Below are 26,475 nucleotides of genomic sequence, written 5' to 3' on the forward strand. Positions count from 1 at the left end.
TAAATCTTTTAAAAAAACTTGTTAAATATTTTATTGGAACATTTATAAGAAACTTAAGGCTATCTTTTTATGAATTTAATTTACCATAAGTTTTAAAAGATATATTTATAAGTAACTTATGCTTTACTAAGTAAGGCAATGCAAGAACTACAAAGGAAATAAAATATATTAAATTTGTAAATGTGAATAAAAAATTTGATGGCTTTTTATTAGCCATGTGTATAAACAGGACCAAATGTTATTTAGAAGCCTCTTAAAAGTAGTTTCTAGAATTTTCTCACCTCATATACAGAAACAAAGACTTGTAGCTGGATCCAAAAGCTTTAAGAAAAAGCTGAATTTTTGCATTTTTACCTTTTTTTTTTTTTTACAGGCAGAGTTAGACAGTGAGAGAGAGAGAGAGACAGAGAGAAAGGCTTCCTTTTCCATTGGTTCACCCCCCCAGGTGGCTGCTACAGCCAGCGCGTTGCGGCCAGTGTGCCGATCCGAAGCCAGGAGCCAGGTGCTTCCTCCTGGTCTCTCATGCGGGTGCAGGGCCCAAGCTCTTGGGCCATCCTCCACTGCCTTCCTGAGCTGCAGCAGAGAGCTGGACTGGAAGAAGAGCAACCGGGACAGAACTGGCGCCCCGACCGGGACTAGAACCTGGGGTGCTGACGCCGCAGGCAGAGGATTAGCCTAGTGAGCCTCAGCGCCAGCCTGCATTTTTAACTTTAATAAATTAAATATTTTATAAGTCAAAGCAAGCCTCTGAAGAATGTTTTCTGCACAAAAATCACGTTGTCGAGGAGGCAGAACAACTGTATCAGCATTCCCTGTAGTACTTGATGTCTGTCTGAACAGGATTGCTCCTCAGAGGGGCAGGACGTCTGGCCCTTGGGCCAGGTAAGGCCCAAGACATCACGTGGTCCGGCCCTGCCAAGGCAACTGCGGGCGGGACTCGACCTTCAGAAAGCGTCTAGCAGGCTCATTTTTAAGTTGATAATGCTGTGTGGGCCATGAGTGATGTTACGAATGTCCACGTAGCCCCGCCCCCACCTCTGGCCTGGATGAGGAGGGGAGAGTTAAGCGAGTACAGCCTTTCCTGCTGGGGGGCATCGTGCCTTGCATTCAGAGTGGCCATGTTTGCTGAATTTATACATATCTTACAGAGAATTTTTTGTTATTTATTATCTTTGGATAGCAAGCAGTTAAACATTTCTGAGGGCCTTTTTAGAACTGGAGCTTACCTTTAAAGATTAAGTTCTGTGAAGTCAGCTGGTGTGTGAAGCAGGGACCACTGCAGTTCAGAAGGGCAAGGCGGGGCCTCTCGCAGATGTTACTGGCTTGCCTGTGTGCTCGTTTTGGGGAGGAATCCTGACATCTTCTTCATCTAGCTCACAACACACAGAAAAATTAATTAATTTTGGATTAATGCCTAGAATGGATTTATACCTAAAATTTAAAAAGTGATAAAATTTCTGGAAGAAAACATGAAAATATTATAATGACCTTGGACTAGGCAGAGATTTATTAAACTGGACATTAAAACATGAAAGATAGAAGTTTGATAAACTGGATTTCTAAAATTGTGATTCTTTCTTCATCAATAGAAATATTATTAAAAGAGAGAAGATATTTACAATGCATGTATCAGAGGGTTTGTTTCTAGAATATATAAAGAACTGTGATCAATAAATCAGTACCAAAGACAACCTCATTTTTTTTACCCATTTATTTTCATTTTACTCACGAGGCAGAAACTACACAGACACACACACAGACACACAGACACACACACACACACATTGCGTGATTGAACTTCCACCTGCTGGTTTACTCCCCAAGTGCCTGCAACAGCCAGGTCTGGGCCAGGCTGAAGCCAGGGTCTTAAAACTCAGTATGAGTCTTCCACATGAGTGGCAGGGATCCAAGTACTTGAGCCATCCATTTCCTGACTCTCAAGGTGTGTGTGTGTGTGTTATATTCAAGCTAAGCTTTCATATATCATATGAGCCAGCAGCTCCACTCCTGAATATATATATATCCCAAATAAATGCATACCTGTGTCTTCATTATATGAACATAATGCTCATATTCATAACAACTTTAATAATAACCTCAAACTGGAAACAACTCAAATTTTCATCAACAGTGGTACAAACTGTAATATATTTGTGCTGTAGAATCTACACAATGAAGAAAACTAATACTATATATAATGATATGAATGAATTTTATAGGTTAATGTTGAAAGAGAAGCAAGAGAGAGTAAATTCTATAGAAATCCTTGTATATGAAACTCAGAGGCAAAACTATGAAATTGACATCAGAATGGTAATTGACATTAGGAACTGCTATTGACTAAGAAAAGTATGAAAGATTTTTCTAGTTTTTTTTTTTAAGTTTTTTTTTAAAGATTTATTTATTAGAGAGAAAGAGAATCTTAGGTCCCCTGGGTCACTCCCCAAATGGACACAAAAGCCAGGTGTCAGCCAGCCTGAACCCAGGAGTCAGGAACTCTATCCTGGTCTCCCAGGTTAGTGGCAGAAGTGGCTATGTGCTACTGCCTTTCCAGGCTCATGAGCAGGATGCTGGATCAGAAGCAGAGCAGTCAGGACTTGAACTGGCACTCAGATATGTCTCAGGCAGCTGTTACATCTGCTGCAGCATAAAACCAACCCCAGTTTTCTGGGATATTGAGAAATATTCTATGGTTTTAAAATTAATTTTTAAAATGAGTTAATTTGAAAGGCAAAGAAATGGATAGACAGACAGACATGTACACATTTTCTGTTCACTGGTTTAGTCTCCCAAATACCTGCAACAGCTATGGTTGGGTCACAACAGAGTTAGGAGCCTGGAACTCAACCCTGGTCTCCCACTGAGTGATAGGGACCCAAGTACTTGAGCTATTATCTGCTGCCTCCCAAGGTGTGCCTTAGCAGGAAACAGCGCAGACTTGAACCCAGGCTCCCTGATGTGATGCCTATGCATCCAACAGGCATCCTAACCACCACACCAAATGCCTGCCCCACCTGTGTTTTAATCTACTTGTGGTTTCATGCTACAGATTTTTTTGTTGTGTAAATATGTGTTTATTTTATCATATAAATATTATACCTCAAAGAAACTTAAAATTTCACAGTTTTGTGAAGTATCTTTTTTGTTTACAGACAGTGTGAGTCTTGCAGAGGTTAAATGATAATGATCAGTAGTTTGTAGACTTAGGAGTAAAAAGGTATCCAGGTTTAGGAGTCCAGATCTGGGGGTTATTGCAGATCACCATTGTGCTTCACTGGACAGGTCAGAATAGTATTTGCACTATTTTTATGCCAGCAGTAACATTCAGCCTAGTTCTTGTACTTACTAGGTATCTAATAGGTATTTACTGATTTGAAAAATAATGTGTGATGAATGGACATTAAAATCATTAATGTTTAATTTCAATCAATATAAAATTGTTTTGCCTACTGACTCAGATTCAGAGGTATTAAATAGTGACTCCAAGTCCTTATAGTGAAAATATGAGTGTGATCTGCTTAGAACTTATGTTTTTTACCTTTATTAACTGTGGAGAAAGGTGTTTTCCTCTTTATTCAGTTCTTAAGTTATACAGATTAATGGTGCAGTGAAATTTTTAAAGTTAAGTACCATGGCTTGTATTCTTAGACAAAAATTATCTCTGTTCCAGATTACCTACTTTAATGCCCAATTTTTAACAATATATGGACAGAGAGATGTAACCAAAGAACTTAAAATAATTTCAAACCGCAAAGTTGGGGAAGTGAAGCAGGCACAGTAGCTCCTTCAGCGGAAGTCTTTACACCTGTCAGACAGAAGCGTGAGGCTGCACGAGATCCTGCTTCTTAATATGGTGTGGGACGAAGGAGTCTTCAAAAGCAGGCTCTTTCCCGTGGACTTCCCAGGACCGTGGGAAAGTGGTGCCGGAAGACGCACAGTCCCGTTTCTGCAGCGCAGTCTCTCATGGAGATTTGCCAGGCTCACACCCCGTAGGTTCAGCTTTGGATGTGAACTCCGAGTCTCCGTTGCTAGATCATGCCCCAAACTGTAGCAGTCCTGGTGTTTCATTTTTTAGCTCCCCAGATCTTTTGACTAGAGTTGTAATATATTTGCTGTTCAAAATGTTATGAAATACTGAGTAGGAGAAAAAACAAGCATTTACAGTTTGTAAGATTGAAGAATCAAAGTACAATAGCACCTAGGTATCTGCCTTACCCTCACTGCTCAGAGAGAAATACTGTCCTGAATTCGGGAATTTACCTTTCCCTCGCTTTTCTTTACACTTTGACTACTTATGCTTGTGTCACCAAATTATACCTTATTTTGCTTGCAGTCACAGTGTATATATTCTTTGAACTTGCTTGTTCACTCAGCATTACAGTCCTGAGATTCATCTGTTGTTATTGCATGTATCTGTAGTTCACATTCACTTGTGTATTGCATTCTGTTCTGTAAATATCTAATAATTTGTGTATCTATTCTGATAATGGACACTTGGGTTATTTCCAGGTGTTTATTGCAAGCAGTGCTAAGGGCATTTGCATATATTACCATTTAATATAGCTTGGAGTATTGGAATTTGGAGGAAATCCGGTTTATCTGCCTGTGATTGAATAAGGCTCTGTCTTCCCATTCCTGTAGGGAAATCTCAGATAGAGAACTGAGCACATGTTTTTTTTTATCTGCGGATCTAACCAATTATTCTGTATTTGAAATACTCTAAGCTAGTGCAGTATTGGCCGGTTTGGCCATTAGGGACGCAGTCAATGATGCTGTGTGACCCCTAAAGTCACTTTCTAAAGAGAGACTAGTAAGAGAAGCCTTGAGAATTTTATTGTTTACATAAGCCGGCAGCTGTCACTGGGTCCTTCAGTTGAAGCATGACATTGTGCAGTGATGCACTGATGGACAGAGGAGTACAGAACAGAATCACGGGTTTCCGCTGGGAAGTTGACAGAGTCTGTTACAGATGTAATATCAAACCGCAGTGAGATGGAACTGAAGACTTAGAAAACGCAGGCGTGCTTCCTGTGAGACACGGCGCTTGACACAGATGGCACATTGGCTTCTGCAGCAGTCCATTCGGCTCTTTGAGGAGACCATGGGAACCTTGAGTGGCAGGATGAGGTCAGCAGCAGCAGACGCTTGGAACACAACCCGCATATGAGCTTTGAAAAGACTCTTCTCCAACACAGCTTAACTGAGCTGAGCATGCAGCAAAATGGACTACAGCAGGGCTCCTAAGTGGCTGTTAAATCACCAGCCGGGCTGGGGAAAGCACAGGCTGGGAAGGCAGAAGGAATGTCTCAAGATTCGCTGCGCTGCAGCCCCAAGCAGCCAGGCCTGACCAGGCAGCCCCAGCAGCTGGGGAGCAGCCAGGCCTGCAGCTCGAAGGGCTCGGCTTGCTGTTTGTGAGCAGAGGCTTCAGGCTGGCCGTGGAGTCTAAAAAGCAGGACCACAAACAACGAGGGGCTATTTAAATAGCGGGCACAGCTGCTAACAAAAGGACAAATGTGATGTGTGTTCTGTGTGCAAGAGAGTGTTGGACTCATTTGATTGTCTTTGGCTATACCCAGGAATATGATTCAGGGAAGACATTTATGTATATGCACATAAATAAAGTTTCTAGCCCTTCATCAAAACAAAACAAAACTGAGTCAGAAAACAGTGATTGCTCTGAAATAACAGGGCAATCTAATATTTTTAGCATTTTATTCTTTACCAGTCTCATCACATTTTTATTTTATTGACAGAAAGCTTGAAAGACAATTAATGCCCTAGAACCAATGAAATAATAATGCTTTGAATTTCAGAATGTCCGTGGCCATTTTACTATGCACAATTCTTCACTATTTTCCCATGGATTTCTTTCACAAAATTCTGATTTATCTTTGTCTCCATGTAGGGCCAGCATAGTAGAGGCCATATACTACCTAATGGGCATTTAGTAAATATTTGTTTAACTGGACTGAACTCCAAAAATTAAGATGGCAGGATGTGGTATATGGCAGGATGGGCGTGTGTTCTCACTGTGCTTCTTCATCCTAATCCTCTGCAGTTTCCAGCAGCCTGAACATGCTGTACTTGGAGCTGCAGTGGGTTTGCCTTTTACCTTTTTTGCCATGAGTTTCAGCCTTCTTGGCTTTTCATCCATCTTCCAGTCTTGTGGATTCCTTGACTTGGGTACCTGTGCATCTTTTTAGATACCAGGAACAGAACTCCATGATGAGTTAGGTGAATTACAAGCCTGAAGCTGGAGAAGAGATGTTAGTAGAAATGGCTTAGGAATGAGAAAGGAATAGATATAGGACCCGAAGGGCTGCAGATCCAATGAAAAGCTATGGAGAAAGAAGATGTACTCAGAACACAGACGTAGTGACACTTCAAGAAAGAACTAAGACTAGACACAAGGTGATAGGGTCCCTCACTCAAGACCCAAAGAGAGACTGGTAAATACTTTGCCAAGAGAGTCCAAACTTTCCAACATGAAAGAGATCTGTTGTCATGTTCATGTAACAAAACATGTTACTTTGTATGCATAGTTGTGTTGATATACTTAACAAAAGTCTCAATCACATTTGGAGGCCTGTATAATTTAACAATCCTGTGATTTTTAACACTCTCAAAGCATGACAGTATTTTTCACATAAACCACTTTGTTTATGAGATCTCATTGTCAAGCCCTACCATGTGTAATTTGACGAATGAAATGTTGATTTTTTTTGCGGTACAGAAGCAGAGAAAATCATTATAAAAAGTAAGTTAGTAAACTGGGCAAATAGACATTACAAATTCCTGTCCTTTCAGAAAAAAGCTTTTAATGCTTTTTAAAAAGTTATTTATTCTTTGTTTGGGACAGTAATGATTAAAGTTATAGACTTTCCATTACACTATTGAGATTATTAAATAAGAATAGTCTGTATTGCCCTCTGTTGGTGATTAATAGTTACTTTTGACACAATAATTGCTGCTGTGTCATTTATATGTATGAGTGTTTAATAGTTGTATCAACCAGTATATTTTAGAGAAAATAAATCTTTAAAACCAACCTAATATCTGTGGCCATGAATTGATAAGAAGTGGAAAAATGAGATCTTGGGATTTTAGTTTTTAACAGTTTGATTGAGTAAGATGACATTGAAATACGAGTATCTCTGGTTAATTTTTGTTTTTGTTTTCTTTGTCAGAGCTCCACCTCAGATCAGGCGCCCGAATCGAGAAGTAAGACCTCTGAGGAAAGAAATGGCGGGAGTGGGAGCCCGGGGACCTGTGGGCCGAGCACATCCTATCTCAAAGAGTGAGAAGCCTTCTGCAAGTAGGGACAAGGACTGCAGAGCGAGAGGGAGAGATGACAAGGCAAGACTCTCTTTGTGATCCCCTCACTTGAAGCCCATGCCTTTTGGTGGATATTGGGATTTTTTGTTGGCTTTTCAAGGTAATGTGGTTTTGACTGGAAGAGTTGAAGTCTGATTCGAGGCCTATGCGGTCTTTGTGTTTTGAAGGCCATGCAAGAAGTATAGGAAATACCTATTAACACACAGAAAAACTTCCAGTGAACTGTGCCCTTTGTAGTAATTTTCAAAAGAAAGCTTTAAAACTGTTTTGAAAATGATCTTAATAAAGGTTTTTTGAGTTAAAATGGACAATAAAGGGAAACATAATTGTAGGGAAAAGACTTATAAGAGTATATGTGTATATTCACAGAATAAGAGGGATGATGTGTTTTACTACTGCTAGAAATAAAAAAAAATCTCTGACTTATCTGTAAATTATAGGATAGAGCAGGATCAGGATTTTTTTTTTCTTAATGAGAAGATTTTCTTGGCTAGTGTTCATTGTGCATATTTGTTTACTTGGAAAATTGAGAGGTGAATAAGCACAGCACAGGGAGGAAATTCTGGTTGCCCTTAAAACCGATTTCAAAACAGTGGGTTGAAGATCCCCTTACAGAGTAAGGAGCTGGCTCTGATGATCTGATATATCTCTTAGCCTTACTTTTAGTGAAGAGAGACTAACAGGGTGACACTGCTTCCCATTTGCATCATGATATCATGAATGAATGATGAGCTGTTTGGCCACAGAGAAGTAATATTTTACAAGTTAGTAATCACAGGAGCTGCCATCACATTCATGCTGTGATATGTATAATGAAGATATAATTTATAACCTATAGCAAGTGGTTATCCTTCAAAATGCTATGCTGTATTTGAGTATTTTTTTACTGCAAATAATTTTGATCAGTAGTTAAGGACTATAAGACCGACTTCCTAAAAGCCTTGTGAGTGTTTAGTACTGATAGAAAAAAAACTGACGTTTTCTGAATATTTCTTTTCATGAGATAGACTCAAAGGTGTATTCAACATCTCTGCCTCAGCAGGACAAAAGTCAGTTTTTTTTTTTTTTTTTTTCTGTTGTTTATTTGTTTGAAAGACAGTGACAGGCAGAGAAGACAGAGATTTCCCATCTGCTGGTCACTCCCTAAATGCTCACAGCAGCTTCGACTGGGCTTGGCTGAAGCCAGGGACTGGGAGCGCAGTCCAGGTCTCCCATGTGGGTGACAGAACTTGAGCCCTTGCCCGTGTCCCCCAGGGTGCTGGAATTGGTAATGGAGCTGGGAACTGAATCCAGGCATTCCGATGCAGGGTGTGGGTGTCTTAATGGCTATGCCAAATGCCTGCCCCTTGATATTTTTTTTAATGTTTGTAGTTTTCTTGGAACTTTTATGTCATAAAATAGTGACTCAATCTCACATTCTTTTTGGGACTAGTGAGAGGTACTAATAAATCAATTTTTGCTGCTGATGAAATTGAACAGGTTCTCTGCCATTGTGAAAAGCTGGGTAAATGCATACTTGACAATCTGTATCTTAAGTATCATCTTTTGCTGCTTTTTCTGTGCCTGATTGCATTTTGGAGAATAACATGAGGACTGAAATGCAGTCCTCACTCTACTGGTAGCTTTTAGGTAAAATTTCAAATAGTGTGAGGAACTTTAGCCTTTAATTTCATGTCACACAGAGAAGAATTGTGGCCATGGGTTGTTGGATGCTGCCTTGCAGGGCACCATTGAGATGACTGTATAGTAATTCATGAAACAGCATCGCGAAGCAGCATCCTACTATCCCCGTATTACAGGTAAAGAGACTGGGGTACAGAGAACTCAGAGGTCTTAGGGTTGGGAATAGTCTGGAAGAATGAAATTTTGTAAAGTCACTTAGCTTTTTCCCATTTATTTTTTTAAAGACTTATTTTATTTATTTGAAAGGCAGAGTTACAGAGAGAGAGGGGGAGAGAGAGATCTTCATCCACTGGCTTATTTCCCAAATGGCCGCAACAGCCAGAGCTGGGCCAGGCTGAACCCAGTAGCTTCCTCTGGGTCTCCCACTTGGGTGGCAGGGGCTCAAGCACTTGTGCTGTCCTCCGCTGCTTTCCCAGGTGCATTAGCAGGGAGCTGGATTGGAAGTGGAGCAGCCAGGACTTGAACCAATGCCCATATGGGAGGACAGCACTGTAGGCAGCAGCTTATTTTTTGCTACACTGCAATGCCAGCCCCCGTTTATGGTTTTTGTATTGTGTAGTTTCCCTGCCTACCAAGCTAGATTAGCAATCTGGATTGAATTTGGAGAAAGAGATCCAGAACAATTAAATAAACCTTGACTTTTAGATGTGACCACTAAGCAAAGAACAAAACAATCAAGGAACGTTTGTTGAATGTCAAGTACATTTTTTCTAGAGATTGTAAATTGCCTATCATGTATAATTTTCCAAATAATGTCCTAAATCCTACTTACTCCTTCATTGACATTTAAGCACTCAGAATGTCACTTAAAAGGAAGCCCTTTATTTAAAAACAAACAAATGACCAACTTTTCTGAGTCACTGTGCAAATAAAAGGGACTATAATTTTAAAAGTCAAATCCATGGAAACTTCATTAGACTTTAAAAGGTGTTCTTGGCTTGGTTCTGATTGTTGTAGCTGTTCACTGTTCCCTAAGACTCACTGAAGGCTGTGAGAGTTTGAGACAGCTTAGGTGAAGCTGATGGATGTTCCCTTCCATCTTGGAAGGGCCTTGCAGATCTGATTTGCAACGTTGTTGTTGTTTTAAAAATCAGCTTAAAAAAATGAAGCTATTATAATAGACTAGAAAGTAGAGTTAATTGCCCATAGTAAAGACAGTAGTATTTTGAGAAAAAAATTAGCTATATAAATCTACAAAAATTTAGTTATATAAACATGTTTAACTTGTGATCTGAAATTTATTACTTTGTGTCATGGTCAGAGTGTTGAAAGCTGTTGCTGTACTTAAACTACTTTTTTTTTGGACAGGCAGAGTTAGACAGTGAGAGAGAGAGAAAGGTCTTCTTTTTTCCGTTGGTTCACCCCCCAAGTGGCTGCTACTACCGGCGTGTTGTGCCGATCTGAAGCCAGGAGCCAGGTGCTTCCTCCTGGTCTCCCATGCAGGTGCAGGGTCCAAGGACTTGGGCTATCCTCCACTGCACTCCCGGGCCACAGCAGAGAGCTGGACTGGAAGAGGAACAACCAGGACAGAACCAGTGTCCCAACCGGGACTAGAACCTGGGGTGCTGACACCGCAGGCGGAGAATTAGCCTAGTGAACCGCTGCGCCAGCCTGTACTTCAGCCACTTTAAAGATGCAAAGAAGTCGAGGGAGGATGAGACAAGACACACATCTTGTCCAAGGTCTCTGGTGTATTGGGTTTTTCAGTTGAGTGTTGAGAACTGTCTGATACAACACTTAATAATAGCAGTAGTAGCACACTTACCCCTCCCCCTTCATTAAAAAAAAAAAAACAACTTTCTTCAGAAAAGGCCCCTCTGAAGCTTTTTAGATGTATTAGTTTGATTCCTACACAGCCCTGTGGGCTCAGTGTTATTTTTGACATTTTACATAGGAACAGAAAGAGACCCTGAACCCTTAGCTGCAGGTCGATGAAGGGACTAGGATTTGAATCCTGTCTAACTGCCATGGGTGAGCTTTCGATCATGCTATATAGCTTCATATTTGAAAATGCTTTCTATCTCATTTTAATATATCATTTACACTTCTTTCATGTAAGAGAACCAGCTCATTTTTGGGGGTGGATGGTTAGCAGTTTTCTTTTTTTAAGCTGCTGACAGGCCTCAGGTTAGGTCCAAACTAAAAATGCCATTTTTCAATAAGTAACAATCTCTTTGCCTAGTGATCTCTTTTAGGGCCTTTGTAGTTTTTTCCTCCTAAGGTCTATAGGGTTATCCATGAGGCCAGTTTGTGCCCCATCTATTTATTTTATTTTAAAAATTATTTTCATTTTATTTGAATGACAGAGTGAATGATTGATTTTCGGTCCCTGGCTTACTCCCCAAGTGTCTGCAACAGTCAGGGCTTGGGCCAGGCCAAAGCCAGATCCTGAAATTCAGTCTGAGTCTTCCAGGTGGGTGGCAGGGACTCAAGTACTTGAGTCTTTACCTGCTGTTGCCCAGTGTGCACATTAGCAGGAAGCTGGATTGGAAGTGGGGAACTGGCACTCTAACCAGCTCTCTGACATGGAATGCAGGCACCCTGAGTGGCATCTAAATGGCTGTGCCAAACATCCTTCCCTGTACCCCCGTGTACTTCACATATCTTTATTGTGTATTTTGTGACATGTAAAAAATGGCTGTTATGTGTGAGGTAGTCTAGGGTATCTGATATATAGAGAGATTGAAAACTGAATTGGAGTGTTCTTTCTTTAGCTTTTAGAAAAAGAGACAGACAGACAGAAAGAGATCTTCTATGTACCGGTTCACTCCCTAAATGCCTGCAACAGCTGGGCAGGGCCAGAGGGCCAAAGCCAAGATCCCAGAAATTAGTCCAGGCCTCGTGTATGGATGTCAGCTACTTGACCCTCATAGTTGCCCTCCAGGGTGCACCTTAGCAGGAAGTTGAAATGGAGCAGTTAGGACTTGAACCTAAGCATTCTCTGATGTGAAATACAGGAGTCCCAAGGGAGTTCTTAACCAAATGCCAAATGCATGCTCTTGGGATTTCCTTTTGATTCATATTTATTGATAATTATCCAAGTGAACAGGAACTTAAAATAAAACCTTTTTTTTAAAGATTTATTTTATTAATTTGAAAAAATTACAGAGAGAGGTAGAGACAAAGAGAGAGGTCTTCCATCCTCTGGTTCACTCCCCAGATGGCCACAATGGCCAGAGCTGAGCTGATCCGAAGCCAGGAACCAGGAGCTTCTTCTGGGTCTCCCACGTGGGTGCAGGGGCCCAAGGCATTGGGCCATCTTCTACTGCTTTCCCAGGCCATAGCAGAGAGCTGATGGGAAGAGGAGCGGCCGGGACTAGAACTGGCACCTATCTGGAATGCCAGCACTTCAGGTCAGGGCTTTAACCCGCTGTGCCACAGCACTGGCCCCTGAAATAAAATCTTTTAATTGAAGAAAAGTGCCTACATTTTAAGGATACTATTTGATGAATGATGATCATCGAACCAGTAGTATGTTGATGTATGTTTTAATAACTGCTTTTCTGAAAAAAAATACATGTATACATGTTCCCATACAAGTTTATTATAAACCTTACTGATATAATGAGGTGTAGCATGTGCTTTATAAACAGTAAGATACCCAGTACTCTTTATTGTAAATTTTATAGAGCCAGTGGACTCTCAAAGGATTTTTCTGCTGATTTTGGCCCAATTTTTCTATCTGTCTCCTGCCTCTGGTTGTATTTGATGGAGGAATATAGTGCTGACATGAAGTGGTAGTAAAATAAAAACATGTTGGAATTCATTGATTAATGACAAGTAACTTTGATAAATTGGATAACAGTTTTCAAATACTAGAAGAATATTCCTTGTTTGTGCTTTTTACAGTGTATTGTTATGATAGAAGGGACACAGTTTTAAATTTAATATGCATATGCAATTTTCCAATTTTCTTAAATCTAGACAGTGAGCAATAAATCAAGACCTGATTTCCAGCATTTGATTTTTTTTAATTTTTTTTGGGTATTAATCCTTCCACTGTGACATTTTCCCATGTGATGTCCCTGAACACAGAGTCTGGATGAGTTGGGGTATATCTACCATGGAGATACAATGACTGAAGTAACCTCAGGAGCATAGATGACAGTAAAATGATCAGGAAGTGAGGAGTTGTGAGTACTGCCTTTTTAAAGATACAGTTCTGAATTTGTGTTAGTTTTTATGAATGGGCTGTGTTTTACAGCTGGCTCACAGAATTACTAATAATTTAGTAATAGCCTTTCACAAACTGGTAAGAAATGGCTTCAGCAAGCTGCACGTGACCCTTTTAATTGCCAGGAAACTGCCATGGACAGTGATGTCAGGAAATAGACCATTTGGCACTTCAGACGCTATCTTCACGTGAGATCCTCCCTGAGCCCAGCCACTTCCCTGACTCCCAGGGGCACCCATTTTTTCTGATTTCTAATGCCATAAATTAGTTGTGTGTGATTTGAAACTTTCTGATCAGGAACTGCGCTTTTGTATCTGGTTTTTATTGTTCACAGCATTATATCACAGTTGAATCTGTTTCCTTGTTAATGGGTATCTGGATTGTTTTTAGTTTGGACCTATTATGAATAATGCTGCTTTTGATAGTTTTATACTTATCCTTTGGTATCTATAGTTATGCATTTCTAGTAAGCACATATCTAATAAGAGTGGAATTGTTGGGTTATAGGATATACATAAATTAAACTTTAGTAGATGACACCAAACAGTTTTCCAAAGCGGTTAGTTACACCACTTTCTCTTCTAGCCTGTGGAGTGTAAACTCCAGTTGCCACATGTCCTTGCTGTTACTTGACACTGTAATGTTCTTAAGGTAAGATATAGTCATCTCGTGACTTTTTAAAAAAGACTTATGTATTTGAAAGAGTTACAGAGAGACAGCAACAGAGAGATCTTCCATCTGCTGGTTCAGTCCTCAAATGGCTGCAGTGGCCTGGTGCTGGGCCAGGCCAAAGCCAGTAGCTTGGAACTTCATCCATGTCTTTCACATGGGTACCAGGGCACAGGTGACTGGGCCACCTTCCACTGCTTTCCCAGGGACACTAGTTAGATTGGAACCGGAGCCATGTGGAATGCTGGCACCACAGGGAGCAGCCTCACTTGGTGCGCCACAGTGCTGGCCCCTTCACTGTGGTTTTACCAACATATTCACTGTGTGTTGTGTATTTATCTGATAATGTATGAGATTGAAAGCCCTTTTATGTGTTTACTGGCCATATGAATTATCAATGACTTGTTTTTAAGGAAATAGTCTGTCTTTTGTATATTAAATCACTCCACATACTCTTTCTGTGATGGCAGCTAATTTATAGTGCTGGGTTTTGTTCTTAAATTTATTTTTTACCTGATCGTATCGGATCATGGTAAAGTAGTTTTATGTCTCGATAATTCCGATTGAACTTATGATTTGGAATTCAAAGTCTGTTTTTAGAAGTTTGTTGTCCTAGTCTTTGAAAGCATGAGTTTCAAATCATGGGAATATTTGTGTCCAGATAACTCTTGTTCAGAAGGTCAGGCAGAAGTGCCAGTGTGTGGTGCAGCAGGTTAGCATCCTATATCGGAGTACCAGCTCAAGTTCTGGCTTCTCTGCTTTCAATCCAGCTCACCCAGACGGAGTTCCGGTTCTTGACTTCAGCCTGGCCTGGCTCTGGCTGTTGTAGCAATTTGGGGGAGTGAACCAGTAGTTTCTTGAATTTATAGTTTGTGTATTTCCTGATTGAACTATCCCCAGTTTTCTACTTTTAAGACTATTTTACTAGTTTATGAGCTGTGTTTCAATGTGGTATTTCATTGCATAGTAAGGTTGAATCTGGAATGTTTATAGCCATGTTTAAGTTTGTTCTTTTCTTAGAATGTACCACTCATACTGATTATTTTGTATAGTAAGAAAGTGTAAAATAGAGCATGAGAGAACCCGCTGCTCTCCTTTCTGTTCCTGGTACAGTGACCAGAGTGTTCCTGTTTAGCATGGGATGTCAGATTGTCTCTGTCCTCTGCTCAGAGCCTTCCACATGGTTTCTCATCCTGGATGAAAGGATACTTACAGTGGTCTACAATGTTCCCTCCACAGTTTGCCATCCATTACTCTTTGACCACGTCTCTTACTCCTCCCCTCATTTCATGCCTTTCCATTGATGTCCTTGCTGTTCCTGGAACTTGCCACGTGTAGTTCCACCTTGAGTCACCTGTACTCGCTATGAATGTTTTATAGTGTAGTTTATTAATTTGTGTCTGAGGACCCAAAACCTGAGCAGGGGTTTCTGTCTGTTTAGTTCAAGGCTGTATCCCTAGTGCCTGACACATAGTAAGTATTCATAAATCTTGTTAAAGGACATGTGTCTTGCTAAGTATGCAAAATGCTACGAGGTTCATTATTTCAATATTCCAGTGCCAAGCACTGTTTTGTGTTTATCAACCAGTTTTACTTTGTGAAATGATAGAGTAAGGTGCACATTAGAGATCTTGTCTGGCTTTTCCTGTGATTGCTTCTCTCACACTGGGGTAGGATGAGCCTGGGGCGATGCAGCAGCGTGCTGTAGTGTGCACAGTTTCTGAGAGCACTGATTCTGGAGCAGATTGCTTGGGATCTGGCTGTGTGTCCTGGGGCAGTTCACTCACTCTCTCCAGTGCCTCTTGTTGTTGTTGTTGTTTTGTCATCTATGGGATGGAAATAATAATACCTTCCTCAAAGCCTTAGAAGAAATATGTGAATCAAAATATGTGAAGTGCTGGGAATAGTACGTGGTACATGGTGAGCAGTGTGTGAGTTTTAGTTATCAGTGGAACAGGACAGTGAGGGGCTAACAACGATAGGAGACAACACAACATCACCTAAAAGGTAACAGTTGTTGTTGGTGTTGTTTTTTGACAGGCAGAGTGGACAGTGAGAGAGAGAGACAGAGAAAGGTCTTCCTTTTGCCGTTGGTTCACCCGCCAATGGCCCCCGCGGCCGGCGCACTGCAGCCAGCGCACCGCACTGATCCGATAGCAGGAGCCAGGTGCTTCTCCTGGTCTCCCATGGGGTGCAGGGCCCAAGCACTTGGGCCATCCTCCACTGCACTCCCGGGCCACAGCAGAGAGCTGGCCTGGAAGAGGGGCAACCAGGACAGAATCTGGCGCCCCGACCGGGACTAGAACCCGGTGTGCTGGTGCCACAAGGCGGAGGATTAGCCTAGTGAGCCGCGGCGCTAGCCCACAAATAGTTGTTTTTTAAAAATAAACTATCAGATACCATTTCCTTTTTAAACATTGACAGTTTATTTTTTTAAAAATATTTACTTATTTATTTGGATGACAGAGTGACAGAGAGGGTAGGCGGGGAGAAACAGAGAACTTCCATTTGCTTGTTCATTTCCCAAATGCCTACAACATCTGGGGTTGGGCCAGGCCAGAGCCAGGAACCAGCAACTCTATTTAGGTCTCCCACATGAGTGGCGGGGTCCCAAGTTCTTGGTCCATCATCTGCTGCCTCCTAGTATGTGCACTAGCAGAAAGTTGGATCAGAAACAGAGGTGGCCCACTCTGATATGGGATGTAGGCATCTCAAGCGATGGCCTAACCTGCTGTACCCCAGTACCCTTCCACACAAAGTCAGTTTTCTAAAACAAGAGAAATGATGAGATTTGTAAAAAATTCTGCACTTGCCTTGTGCCACTGAATTCAGGCAGCAGGTGAATCAGCTGCGCAAATGAAACAGTGGCTGTGCAGAAAGAACCTGAGATCAGTTGTAAGTGAGCTAGCCGTCCCTGGGTCTGTGGGCCAGAGGCTTTGATGGCTCAAAACCCCATAATTCTGATCTTGGGCAGCCTACTGTGTAACAAGAGAGCTGACTCCTCTGGTGGACAGAACTCACCGTGAGGAAGTTCTTTTGCTGATTGGAAATCTGCCTCTTTCCTTTGGAGCGGTTGAGTTGGTTGTGTTGCTGTGTTAGCCTGTTCTTCAGCTTAAATGTTTGTAGTGCCCGAGGTCCTCTTCCATATGACATGGCTTTTGGACTTTTGTCACCCAAATCAGCTATCCCTGAATATAATTTGTTAGTATTTGTCTTAAAAGTACAAGACCAGAGCTAGTGACTGACTGTCTTTAACTTAATCTTCCAACATGAAGGGCTGCATAGTAAAATACAAAAGCATCATTTGCATTTTGGTTGAATTGTGTCATTGACTATAGTATCTGATTATCCATTTTGAACATCATTTTTCTCAAATAGAATGATTAGCCAATATGAATAAATGATGACTAATAAAGCTTTCTTAATATAGATAATTTAGTTCTCAGTTAAATAAAAAAGCTAAAAATATTTTATCGACGTGTCAGACTTCATGCCAGTTAACCAGCTTTTGCCAATGTTGACCTTAGTCAGCTAATGTGAAAATCTAAGCAAAGAATTCTTTTTTTAAAGATTTATTTTATTTATTTGAAAGAGTTACAGAGAGAGGTAGAGCCAGAGAGAGAGAGAGGTCTTCCATTTGCTGGTGCACTCCCCAAATGGCTGTCTGAAATCAGGAGCCAGGAGCCTCTTCTGGGTGTCCCATGCAGGTACAGGGGCTCAAGGACTTAAGCCATCTTCCACTGCTTTCCCAGGTGCATTAGCGGGGAGCTGGATTGGAAGTGGAACAGCCAGGACTTGAACCAGCGCCCATATGGGATGTGGGCACTGCAGGCTGGGGCTTTAACTCGCTGTGCCACAGCGCTGGCCCCCACAAAGAATTCTAAAATCATTTCAGTGACTTTGCAGCTGTCTTTTGTACAGGTAATAATATGGGGGGCAAGGATAGCCTTATTGCTTGAAAACTGATAGTTTATCTTAGATATTGCGGTTAATATCTGGCTGGTTAACTGATAGTACAGTTGTTTATATTTGATATTCCTGTTCTCAGTATGTATGTGTTATGAAGGATAATCAGCTGTTTTGCTGATTTCCTGATATAACTAAATTCATTACTTAATTTTAATTTTCCTCAAATATTCCTGACTCTTGTGTATGTGTGGGAGGGTATTGTTCCTTTAAATAACCTCACCATCTTGATCTTGTCTTTGTGTACCTCATATGTATTCCAGGCTCATCTGTGTCATTGAGAAACTTGGGATTCTCGGGCAAGTCATTTAACTGGCTCATGTCCATGTTAGCTCTTGTGTGCGGTGAGAGGCTTTGACTTCTTTGCTTGTCCTCCTCCTTCGCCCTCTCCTTTTCTGAATAGCAGCCAGAGGGTCATCTAAAAATGTAAATCAGATCTTGTTATTCCCGTGTACTGAGAAGAAGATCCAGACTCCCCTCTGCCCATCCCTGCAGGCTCTCCCTTCCGCTCAGTACGTTTTAGCCATGCCGAGTACTCAGTATTCCAGCTTATAATTACATGTTTTGCCTTGTTCATTTGTAACTTGTTTCCCCAATAGAGTAGACTTGCGATGAGGGTAGATAATGTGTTTTCATTCACACTCTATAAACACCTAAAGCAAAATAAAATGAAAAATTTTCTTTGTCTATATGCAAATTATTCCTATTAGAATCACTTCTGGTTCCTATTGCCTTCAGATAGATGGGCCACTCTTCTTTTCTCTTGGTGTCGTGTTTATTAGGTCTTCCCCTGCCATTTAGACACTGATGTTAAAATGAATTTTTTTAAAAAAAGATTTATTTATTTATTAGAAAGGCAGAGTTAACAGAAAGAGGGGGAGATAGAGAAAGAGAGATCTTCCATCTGCTGGTTCACTCTCCAAATGGCTGCAACAGACAGGGCTGGGCCATTCTGAAGTCAGGAGCCAGGGGCTTCTTCCGGGTACCCCACATGGGTGCAGGGGCCCAAGGATTTGGGCCACACTGCAATAGTCGAGCTGTCTCTGGTGAATGGCTTTGTGGCACTGTGGGCTCAGTCTCAGCCTGTGACGCTGGCATCCTGTATGGGCCCAGTTTGTGTCCTGACTGTTCGACTTCCCATCCAGTTCCCTGCTAACGTGCCTGGGAAAATAGCGGAGGATGGCCCAAGTGCTTGGGCCCCTGCCACTCACTTGGGAGGGCCAGATGAAGCTCCTGGCCTTGGTCTGGCCCAGCCCTGACCATTTCCGCCATTTAGGGAGTAAACCAGCAAATGGAGGATCTCTCTCTCTCTCCCTCCCTCCCTCTGCCCCTCTCTGTAACTCTGACTTTCAAATAAATAAGTACATTTACAAAAAAATAAAAATTCTTCAAAGCTGAGTAAATCTTGGCAGAACTCCATGGAAACCATAGCATATAATTTGATTTGAAACATTATATTATTGAATGACAAATTAGGGATAAAATATATTGCTTAAAGGGTATTAGTAGTGCTGTTTAAAAAGGCCCTCTACCATTGGCATTTGGCCCAAGTGGCTTACTGGGAAGAAGGTGATTATAAAGTAAATTGAAAGTATGTCATCACAAAAATTAAAAGAAAATAAGAAAGGGAGGGGAAGGGAGGGTGGGAAATATTGTTATGTTCTTTTTTTTTTTTTTTTTTGACAGGCAGAGTGGACAGTGAGAGAGAGAGAGACAGTGTTATGTTCTTTTTTAAAAAAAGATTTTTTTATTTGAAAGGCAGAGTTACAGAGAGGTAGAGGCAGAAAGAGAGAGAGAGAGAGAGAGAGAGAGAGAGGTCTTCCACCTGCTGGTTCACTCCCTAGATGGCCGCAATAGCCAGAGCTGTGCCAATCTGAAGCCAGGAGCCAGGAGGTTTTTCTGGGTCTTCCACGTGAGTGCAGGGGCCCAATGACTTGGGCCATCTTCTGCCTTCCCAGGCCACAGCAGAGAGCTGGATCAGAAGTGGAGCATCCATGACTCAAATCGGTGACCATATGGGATGCTGGCACTGCAGGCGACAGCTTTACCCACCATGCCACAGCACCGGCTCCTCATTATATGTGTGTGTGTGTGTGTGTGTGTTTAAAAAAAGATTTATTTATTTATTTATTTATTTTAAAGTCAGAGTTACACAGAGGAGAGGAGAGGGAGGGAGGGAGAGAGAGAGAGAGGTCTTCCATCCACTCCCCAATTGGCCGCAGCTGCACTGGAGCCAGGAGCTTCTTTCAGGTCTCCCCCACGGGTGCAGGGGCCTAAGGACTTGGGCCATCTTTACTGCTTTCCCAGGCCATAGCAGAGAGCTGGATTGGAAGTGGAACAGCCGGGACTAGAACCGGCACCCATATGGGATGCTGACTCTGCAGGTGGTGGCTTTACCCGCTATGCCACAGCGCCTGCCCCCCTCATTATGTTCTTTCTTTCTTTTTTTTTTTTTAAGGGAAAGTGTTTATTGGGAGAAACACGACAGACTGGAGAGAAGTGGTGAAGAAGGAAAAGAGGGAGGAGGAGAGCGTAAGAGAGATCAAGAGAGAGAATGAGAGAGAGAGAGACAGAGACAGAGAGAGGGAGAGAGATCAGGAGACAGAGAGAAAAAGAGCCATGTGTTCAGGAACAGGTCCTTTTAAAACTTTGCCGGGGGGCGGGCAGGGAAGTAGGAACAGTGAATCCCATTAGGATGGGGGTGATTATGTTCTTAAAACTGTTTGTATGAAATACATTAAGTGTATTCCTGTTCTATAAATAAAAATTATTTAAATAAAAATAAAAATGAAAAGAATTTAAAGAAAGCCTGACTCCTGATAGGGTGACAGAGTGACAGGGACGTGTCTTTGTAAGGAGCCATTACAGAGCCTCAGCTCTTCATCTGCCGCGTGCTTTCCTGAATGTTTCCGAGGACCTAAGAGCTCTGACAGGCCCAGGCTGCTGCCAGGGAAGGGCAAGGGCGTCTGGAAGCAGGGAGTAGTGCCTGGACGTGGCCTAGTGCACTTGATTAAGTTCTTGAGCTTTTCTGAGGCCTGGCTTCCCAATCTATAAAAAGGTGAAGGTTAGTCTGTGCCTTGTAGGGTCGTTGTAGTAAAGGAGCTGGTGTATGTGGTTTTCCTGCCACATAGGCGTTCAGTAAATCGGTTTTCTTTCTGACTATGTGTTAACACTCTAAATACTCTCTAGCACCCACCGCGTCAGAGGGAGGCCCTCCCCATCTGCCAAAGGACTACTTGAGTCTTACCTGCAACTGTGCCTCCAATAGTGTTCATTTGAAGTTTACAATAAAGTTACCTGGTTCATCTGTTTCTGATGAGTTCAATGGGACGGGGGGTTGGGTAGATAACATTTGCGTGATCAGACAGTACTATCCTAAAATAATGAAATTGAAAAGCGATAAAAGTAGTTTCAAAGCTTAATTATGTGAATTTAAATTATCCTTTTACTGATCAATATCTTTTTTTATACCCATCCCCAGGGAAGGAAAAATATGCAAGATGGTGCAAGTGATGGTGAAATTCCAAAATTTGATGGCGCTGGATATGATAAGGACCTGGTGGAGGCCCTGGAAAGAGACATTGTATCCAGGAATCCTAGCATTCATTGGTGAGCATCTTTTAAGTTACTGAGTTAAAGTAGAGGACAGAAGAATGCAAGTCCTCGGTTGGCATGTGTGAGTTTTCTCTTGCTTTTTTTTGTTCATCTCCTGACTGTGGCTTCATCCATCGTGTGACTGTAGAATTGGCAGGACGGTTCTGCTGGAATGTAATCCAGCATGTTTTCCATGTTAATTTGGTGTTGACACAACTGACAAAGGTCGTTAATTTAATAACATGTCCTAATTAATAACTGCAGTATGGTTTCAGTGGTCATTGTATGCACTGAGGATTAGAATAATGTTCTTAATGTAAGAATAATTTCATGAGCACAAACATTTAAGAGAGTTAATTTTGACTATAAATCAGAGGTGTCCCTGAGTAAACACTCTGAAACTCTGCTGTTCTTGTAAAGGGACGACATAGCGGATCTGGAGGAAGCTAAGAAGCTGCTGAGGGAAGCTGTTGTTCTTCCCATGTGGATGCCTGACTTCTTCAAAGGGATTCGACGACCGTGGAAAGTAAGGATGGATTCCAGAGGTTCTGGCCTGAGTATGTGCTCGCGTGATGATGAAAGGCGGCCTTGCTGTTGGTTGCTCATGGGGTTAGCAGTGTCTAAGGTTGGGGAGGTCTGGCTGCACCCCAGCACTGGATTCAGATCTGTGGTTGAGGCCTGTCTGTTCTGCACAGCAGGCGAGATGGCTCGGAAGGATTGAGCTGCAGTGCATAGTTAAGGTGCTTTCCCCGGGAGTGCTGAGCGAGAGATTAGTTCTGAGAATCTGCTAGACAGCTATTTCTGTAACAGAAAGTTAATAAGCAGATTAATCAGTGATAGTACATAGTCTTATAGAATAAGTATTTGATCCAAAAATGCCTTTCTGAAAGTTGGCCGTATTTCCCACACTATTTCTTTGATGGTTGTTCTCCTCCAGGCCTGGGATAATTCTCAGATACGATCAGAAAGTGTGTTTCTTCCCGGCTTGCCCGCCTCCAGCTTAAAGCCTGCCCAGCATTCATCCTTCTAAGTCCAGCATTTTCGTTTTGTCGTAGTAAAGTCTCTCCCAAGATGCTTGCAGCCCCTCGCCTTCCTTGCTGCCTGGACCCTTTGTGTGTCTTAGCGTTGGACAGAGCCATTCTGTGTCTAGACAAGGGGACTGAACAGAAGCATGGTCCCCCTTGCCCTCCTGAGTGAGCTGGGACAGTCTTTTTCTCTGTCAGTGTGCCTGCAGGGAAGAGGAGGAGAAATTGTGTGTTTAATGGATAGCTTAGAATGCATTTTGATTACTTCTCATAACCTGAAAACTCCTACAGACTACATTTGTTACAGATTTACCTTATTTTAGGAAGCTGTTATTTGAAATTCCCCCATTGTCATAGCTTTCAAAACAATATTAAAAACTAAATAAGGTTTTAAAAAGGTATTTTAACAGCATAAATCATGTATCATTATATATTTATGCTCTATTGTAGTGAAAATTTATTGTGATGACTGGTGTTATAATTCAGAAGTGTTCATTTTTGCTCTAATAAAACCTGTATGTCATAAAGTAACACATAATAGGATAGGTTGAGAAAGAATGCAATTTTAACTGTGGTGTTTTCAAATTAAAATAAATGAACTGGACAGGCAGTAGCTTAGAGCCTTTCAGAAAATTTAAAGTTCACCGCTTTCAGGCTTAGTTTCTGTTCTAGTCCTGGCTTGATCACCTATTCGCGTTTCTGAATCACAGCTATGGAAAGCAAAGCAAAACACAAGCCCAGATGCCTTGGGCAGCTGGGCGGCGCCTCTGGTGATTGGAGTCACCCAGGTTCCTTCTCGCCAGCTGCTCTGCCAGCGTCTCTCATGGGGCCTCCTTCACCTCACATTTAACTGGTGATGGTGGTGGGCTTGGGAGACACATGCACTGGAATATTCCAAGGGAGCATCACACACACACACACCCACACACCCACAGAGAGAGAGAGAGAGAGAGAGAGAGAGAGTCCACTACTATCTGCTGTTTCATTCCTCAGCTATCCTCAACAACCAAGGCTGGGTCAGGCCAAAGCCAGAAGCCAAAGCCAGAAGCCAGAACTCAGTTTGGATCTCCTAAGTAGGAGACAGTGACCTAGGTGCTTGAGCCACCGCAGTTGTCTCCCAGGGTGCACATCAGGAAGCTGGCATCAGAAGCAGAACTGGGACTTGAACCCAAGCACTCTGATAAGGGCTTTGGTGTCACAAGCAGTGCCTTAACCACTGAACCAAATGCCTGCCCCAGTATTATTCCTAAGAAGAAAAATCGTCTACTTGTTTTTAAAAAGATTCTCATTTCACTGTTAGAAAAATATGATGTGATTTTATCAATTTATTTACTGCTTACTGTGCTTTTGTAGTATTTATTGGCAAAGTGGGTGGAGACTAATTGTAAATATTTATCTGGCCTATACCTTATTCCTGGGGTATTGAAATTTTTTTCTCTATCAGTAGAATAAAATTCTGAAATAAATCAAACTCTTTTTTATAGGTTATAATTGAAGAGATTTGCAAAAATTGGGACAATAACTAGATTTTAGGGAGGATTTACAATTAAGGAGGGTACCACAAAAATTTGAGATGTTTATAAAATTTGTCTTAAAATCTGAATTGCAGAACTTTGGATTGGAGTGAACCTTTGAGAACTGAGCAGATCCCCACAGTTTGACAGCCTGGGAAATTGAGGCCCAGATAGGTGCATCAGCCATGATAGTCCCCTTAGAATACCTAAAATTGAGGGCCAGTGTTGTGGGCAGCGGGTTAGGCCGCCCTCTATGATACCAGCATCCTACAATGGAGTGCCAGGTTGAGTCCTGGCTACTCCAGTTCCAGTCCAGCTTCTTGCTGATGCGCCTGGGAAGGCAGCATGTATGGCCCAAGTACTTGGGTCCCGGTCACCCACATGGGAGGCTGGGGTAGTGTTCCTGGCTCTCAGTTTTGGCCTGACCCAGCCCTGGCTGTTGCAGCCTTTTGTGCAGTGAACCTGCAGGTGGAACAGCTCTCTTTCTCCCTCTCTCTCTCCTCTCCTTCTCTGTTGCTCTACCTTTCAAGTAAATAAGTAAGTAGATCTTTAAAAATGAAAGACGTGTCTCAGCTTCTGTGTTTATGTGTGCCTTTTCTCCTGTGTAGTGTGATGTTGTTTTATTCTCCCATCAGATACTTATTTACCCCTATTATGTATATGACTCCTCAGTAATGTACTTGGAAAATGTGTAGGTTTTTCAAGACATGGTTCTGAGCTATGAGACATCCCAGATGGAGAGTTAGGCGGGTGCATGGAACTTTGTAAGTGTTGGGCAGAGGGGAGCCTGGTTGGGAGTACAGGCTGTGTATACCCTGAGAGTACTGCAGAGGGCGGGCGTGACACGCATAGAGAAGCCTTCATTCCTGAGAACGGGGGATTTGGCTTGGGAGTTGCAGGACTGCAAGGATTTCATTCTGTTCAAGACGTTGCTGATGTTGTGGGAGCGTGGGGAGGGATGAGTGACGTGAGCAGTGGGATGTAGGTGAGAAGGTCTTCGTGGGCTTGGGAGACACATGCACTGGAATTTGCCAAGGGAGCACCATGTGCAAAGGGTGCAGAACCTGGGTCCAGGCTGCCCCAGCTTCCCCACTTACTGGCTCTGTGATCTTATTTTTATTTTTAAATTTATTTGAAAAGCATAGAGAAAGATACAGAGGAAGAAAGCTTTTATCTACTGGTTCACTCCAAATACCTGCAGCAGCAGAGCTCCTGGCTCCTGGCTTTAGCCTGGCTCTGCTCCGGCCATTGTGGCCATCTGGGGAGTGAACCAGTAGCTGGAATATTCTCTGTCTATCCCTCTCTAACTCTGCCTTTAAAATAAATAAATAACTCTTTTTTAAAAAATGGTGAAATTAGCTGCCTTTTCAAAAATACATACCTGTAGCATGAAATTTTCTAACAATAAAATAAGGTCGTTCCTTGTAAGTTTTCAGTTCAGATTATGCAATCTTTTTTTTAAGGCAAAGTTGTAAGTTATACTCAGAGAATAAGGAGATACCTAGGATATAGGTTGCTGTATTTTTCAGTGACCGAAATAAATAAGTAAATATGAACACATACAAATGTCCTGCGAATGGAATGCAGAAAAACGACATTAAAAGATAAGTTTATTTAGGTGCAGAAAATTTTAAATGCCATGGATGGTTTTTTCATAATACACATTTTTCTGTGACCTTTTGAAAGACCCTTGTAAATATGGATTTCACCAGAATAAGATTATCTTTTAATTCCATTTGCCATGAGTTTTTGAAGTGCCCTCATAGACTTCGGTATCTTATACATGCCTGCGTCATTGTCACCTTGAGACGGTTTACCCACCCAGCCCATCTTAGCATTTTCAAGTTGCACTGTAACTTCTTTACTGGTTGAGTATCCTTTTTCTGAAACGCTGGAGACCAGAAGTGTTTCAAATGTTTAATTTTTTCAGATTTTGGAATATTTGCAGCAAATATGGAATGAGATATCTTGGGGCTGGGAGTTAGGTCTGAACATGAGATTGATTTGCGCCCTACACGCCTAGCCTGGAGGTGATTTTGTACTGTATGCTTAGTGTGCTCGCGTTCTCCCGTGAGCGACGGTCAGGTCTGCGGTGCTCTGCTCGCAGCATCAGGTTGTCACCGGAACGTCTCAGGTTTGGGAGCATTTCTGATGAGGGACGCTCAGCTGCCTGTATGTCCTGTACTACACTGAAAGTTTCTTCAGGATTTGTATGTGGTTTTATCACAGTTTCACATGGTAGCCTTGAGGACCAGCATTTGGTAAGCATTCAGTAGAGGCGTATTGAGAAAGTGCACGTTAGTTATTTACCATGTGTCAGGCTGTGGGCTAAGTGCACAAGGTACCAAGGTGGATAACTAATAGCCCCAGGAAGCTCAGGTGCTTGGGAGAATAAGCCAGTCCAGGTAATGCAGTAGAGGCTTATGCTGAGTATAGTGTTTGTTGAAGGCAGTGTGGCCAGTGCCGTGCCAGGGAAATGGACAGAAGAGTAAGTGGACCTGCTGAGCAGAATTCT

The 26,475-nt window shown here is 42.0% G+C and overlaps 1 protein-coding gene across 1 annotated transcript in view; it reads left to right on the plus strand.

Annotated features, from left to right (window-relative positions):
• KATNAL1 (katanin catalytic subunit A1 like 1) overlaps positions 1-26,475 on the plus strand; it is a gene marked incomplete in the record, with an annotated part of 76,273 nt that overhangs the window by 20,410 nt on the left and 29,388 nt on the right. Inside the window, 3 exon segments of the mRNA NM_001171490.1 lie at positions 7,188-7,356; positions 21,309-21,436; positions 21,842-21,947. Coding sequence (NP_001164961.1) covers positions 7,188-7,356; positions 21,309-21,436; positions 21,842-21,947 — 403 coding nt within the window.

Source organism: Oryctolagus cuniculus, chromosome 9 (genome assembly GCF_964237555.1).
Source record: "Oryctolagus cuniculus chromosome 9, mOryCun1.1, whole genome shotgun sequence".
Lineage (NCBI taxonomy): Eukaryota > Metazoa > Chordata > Mammalia > Lagomorpha > Leporidae > Oryctolagus > Oryctolagus cuniculus.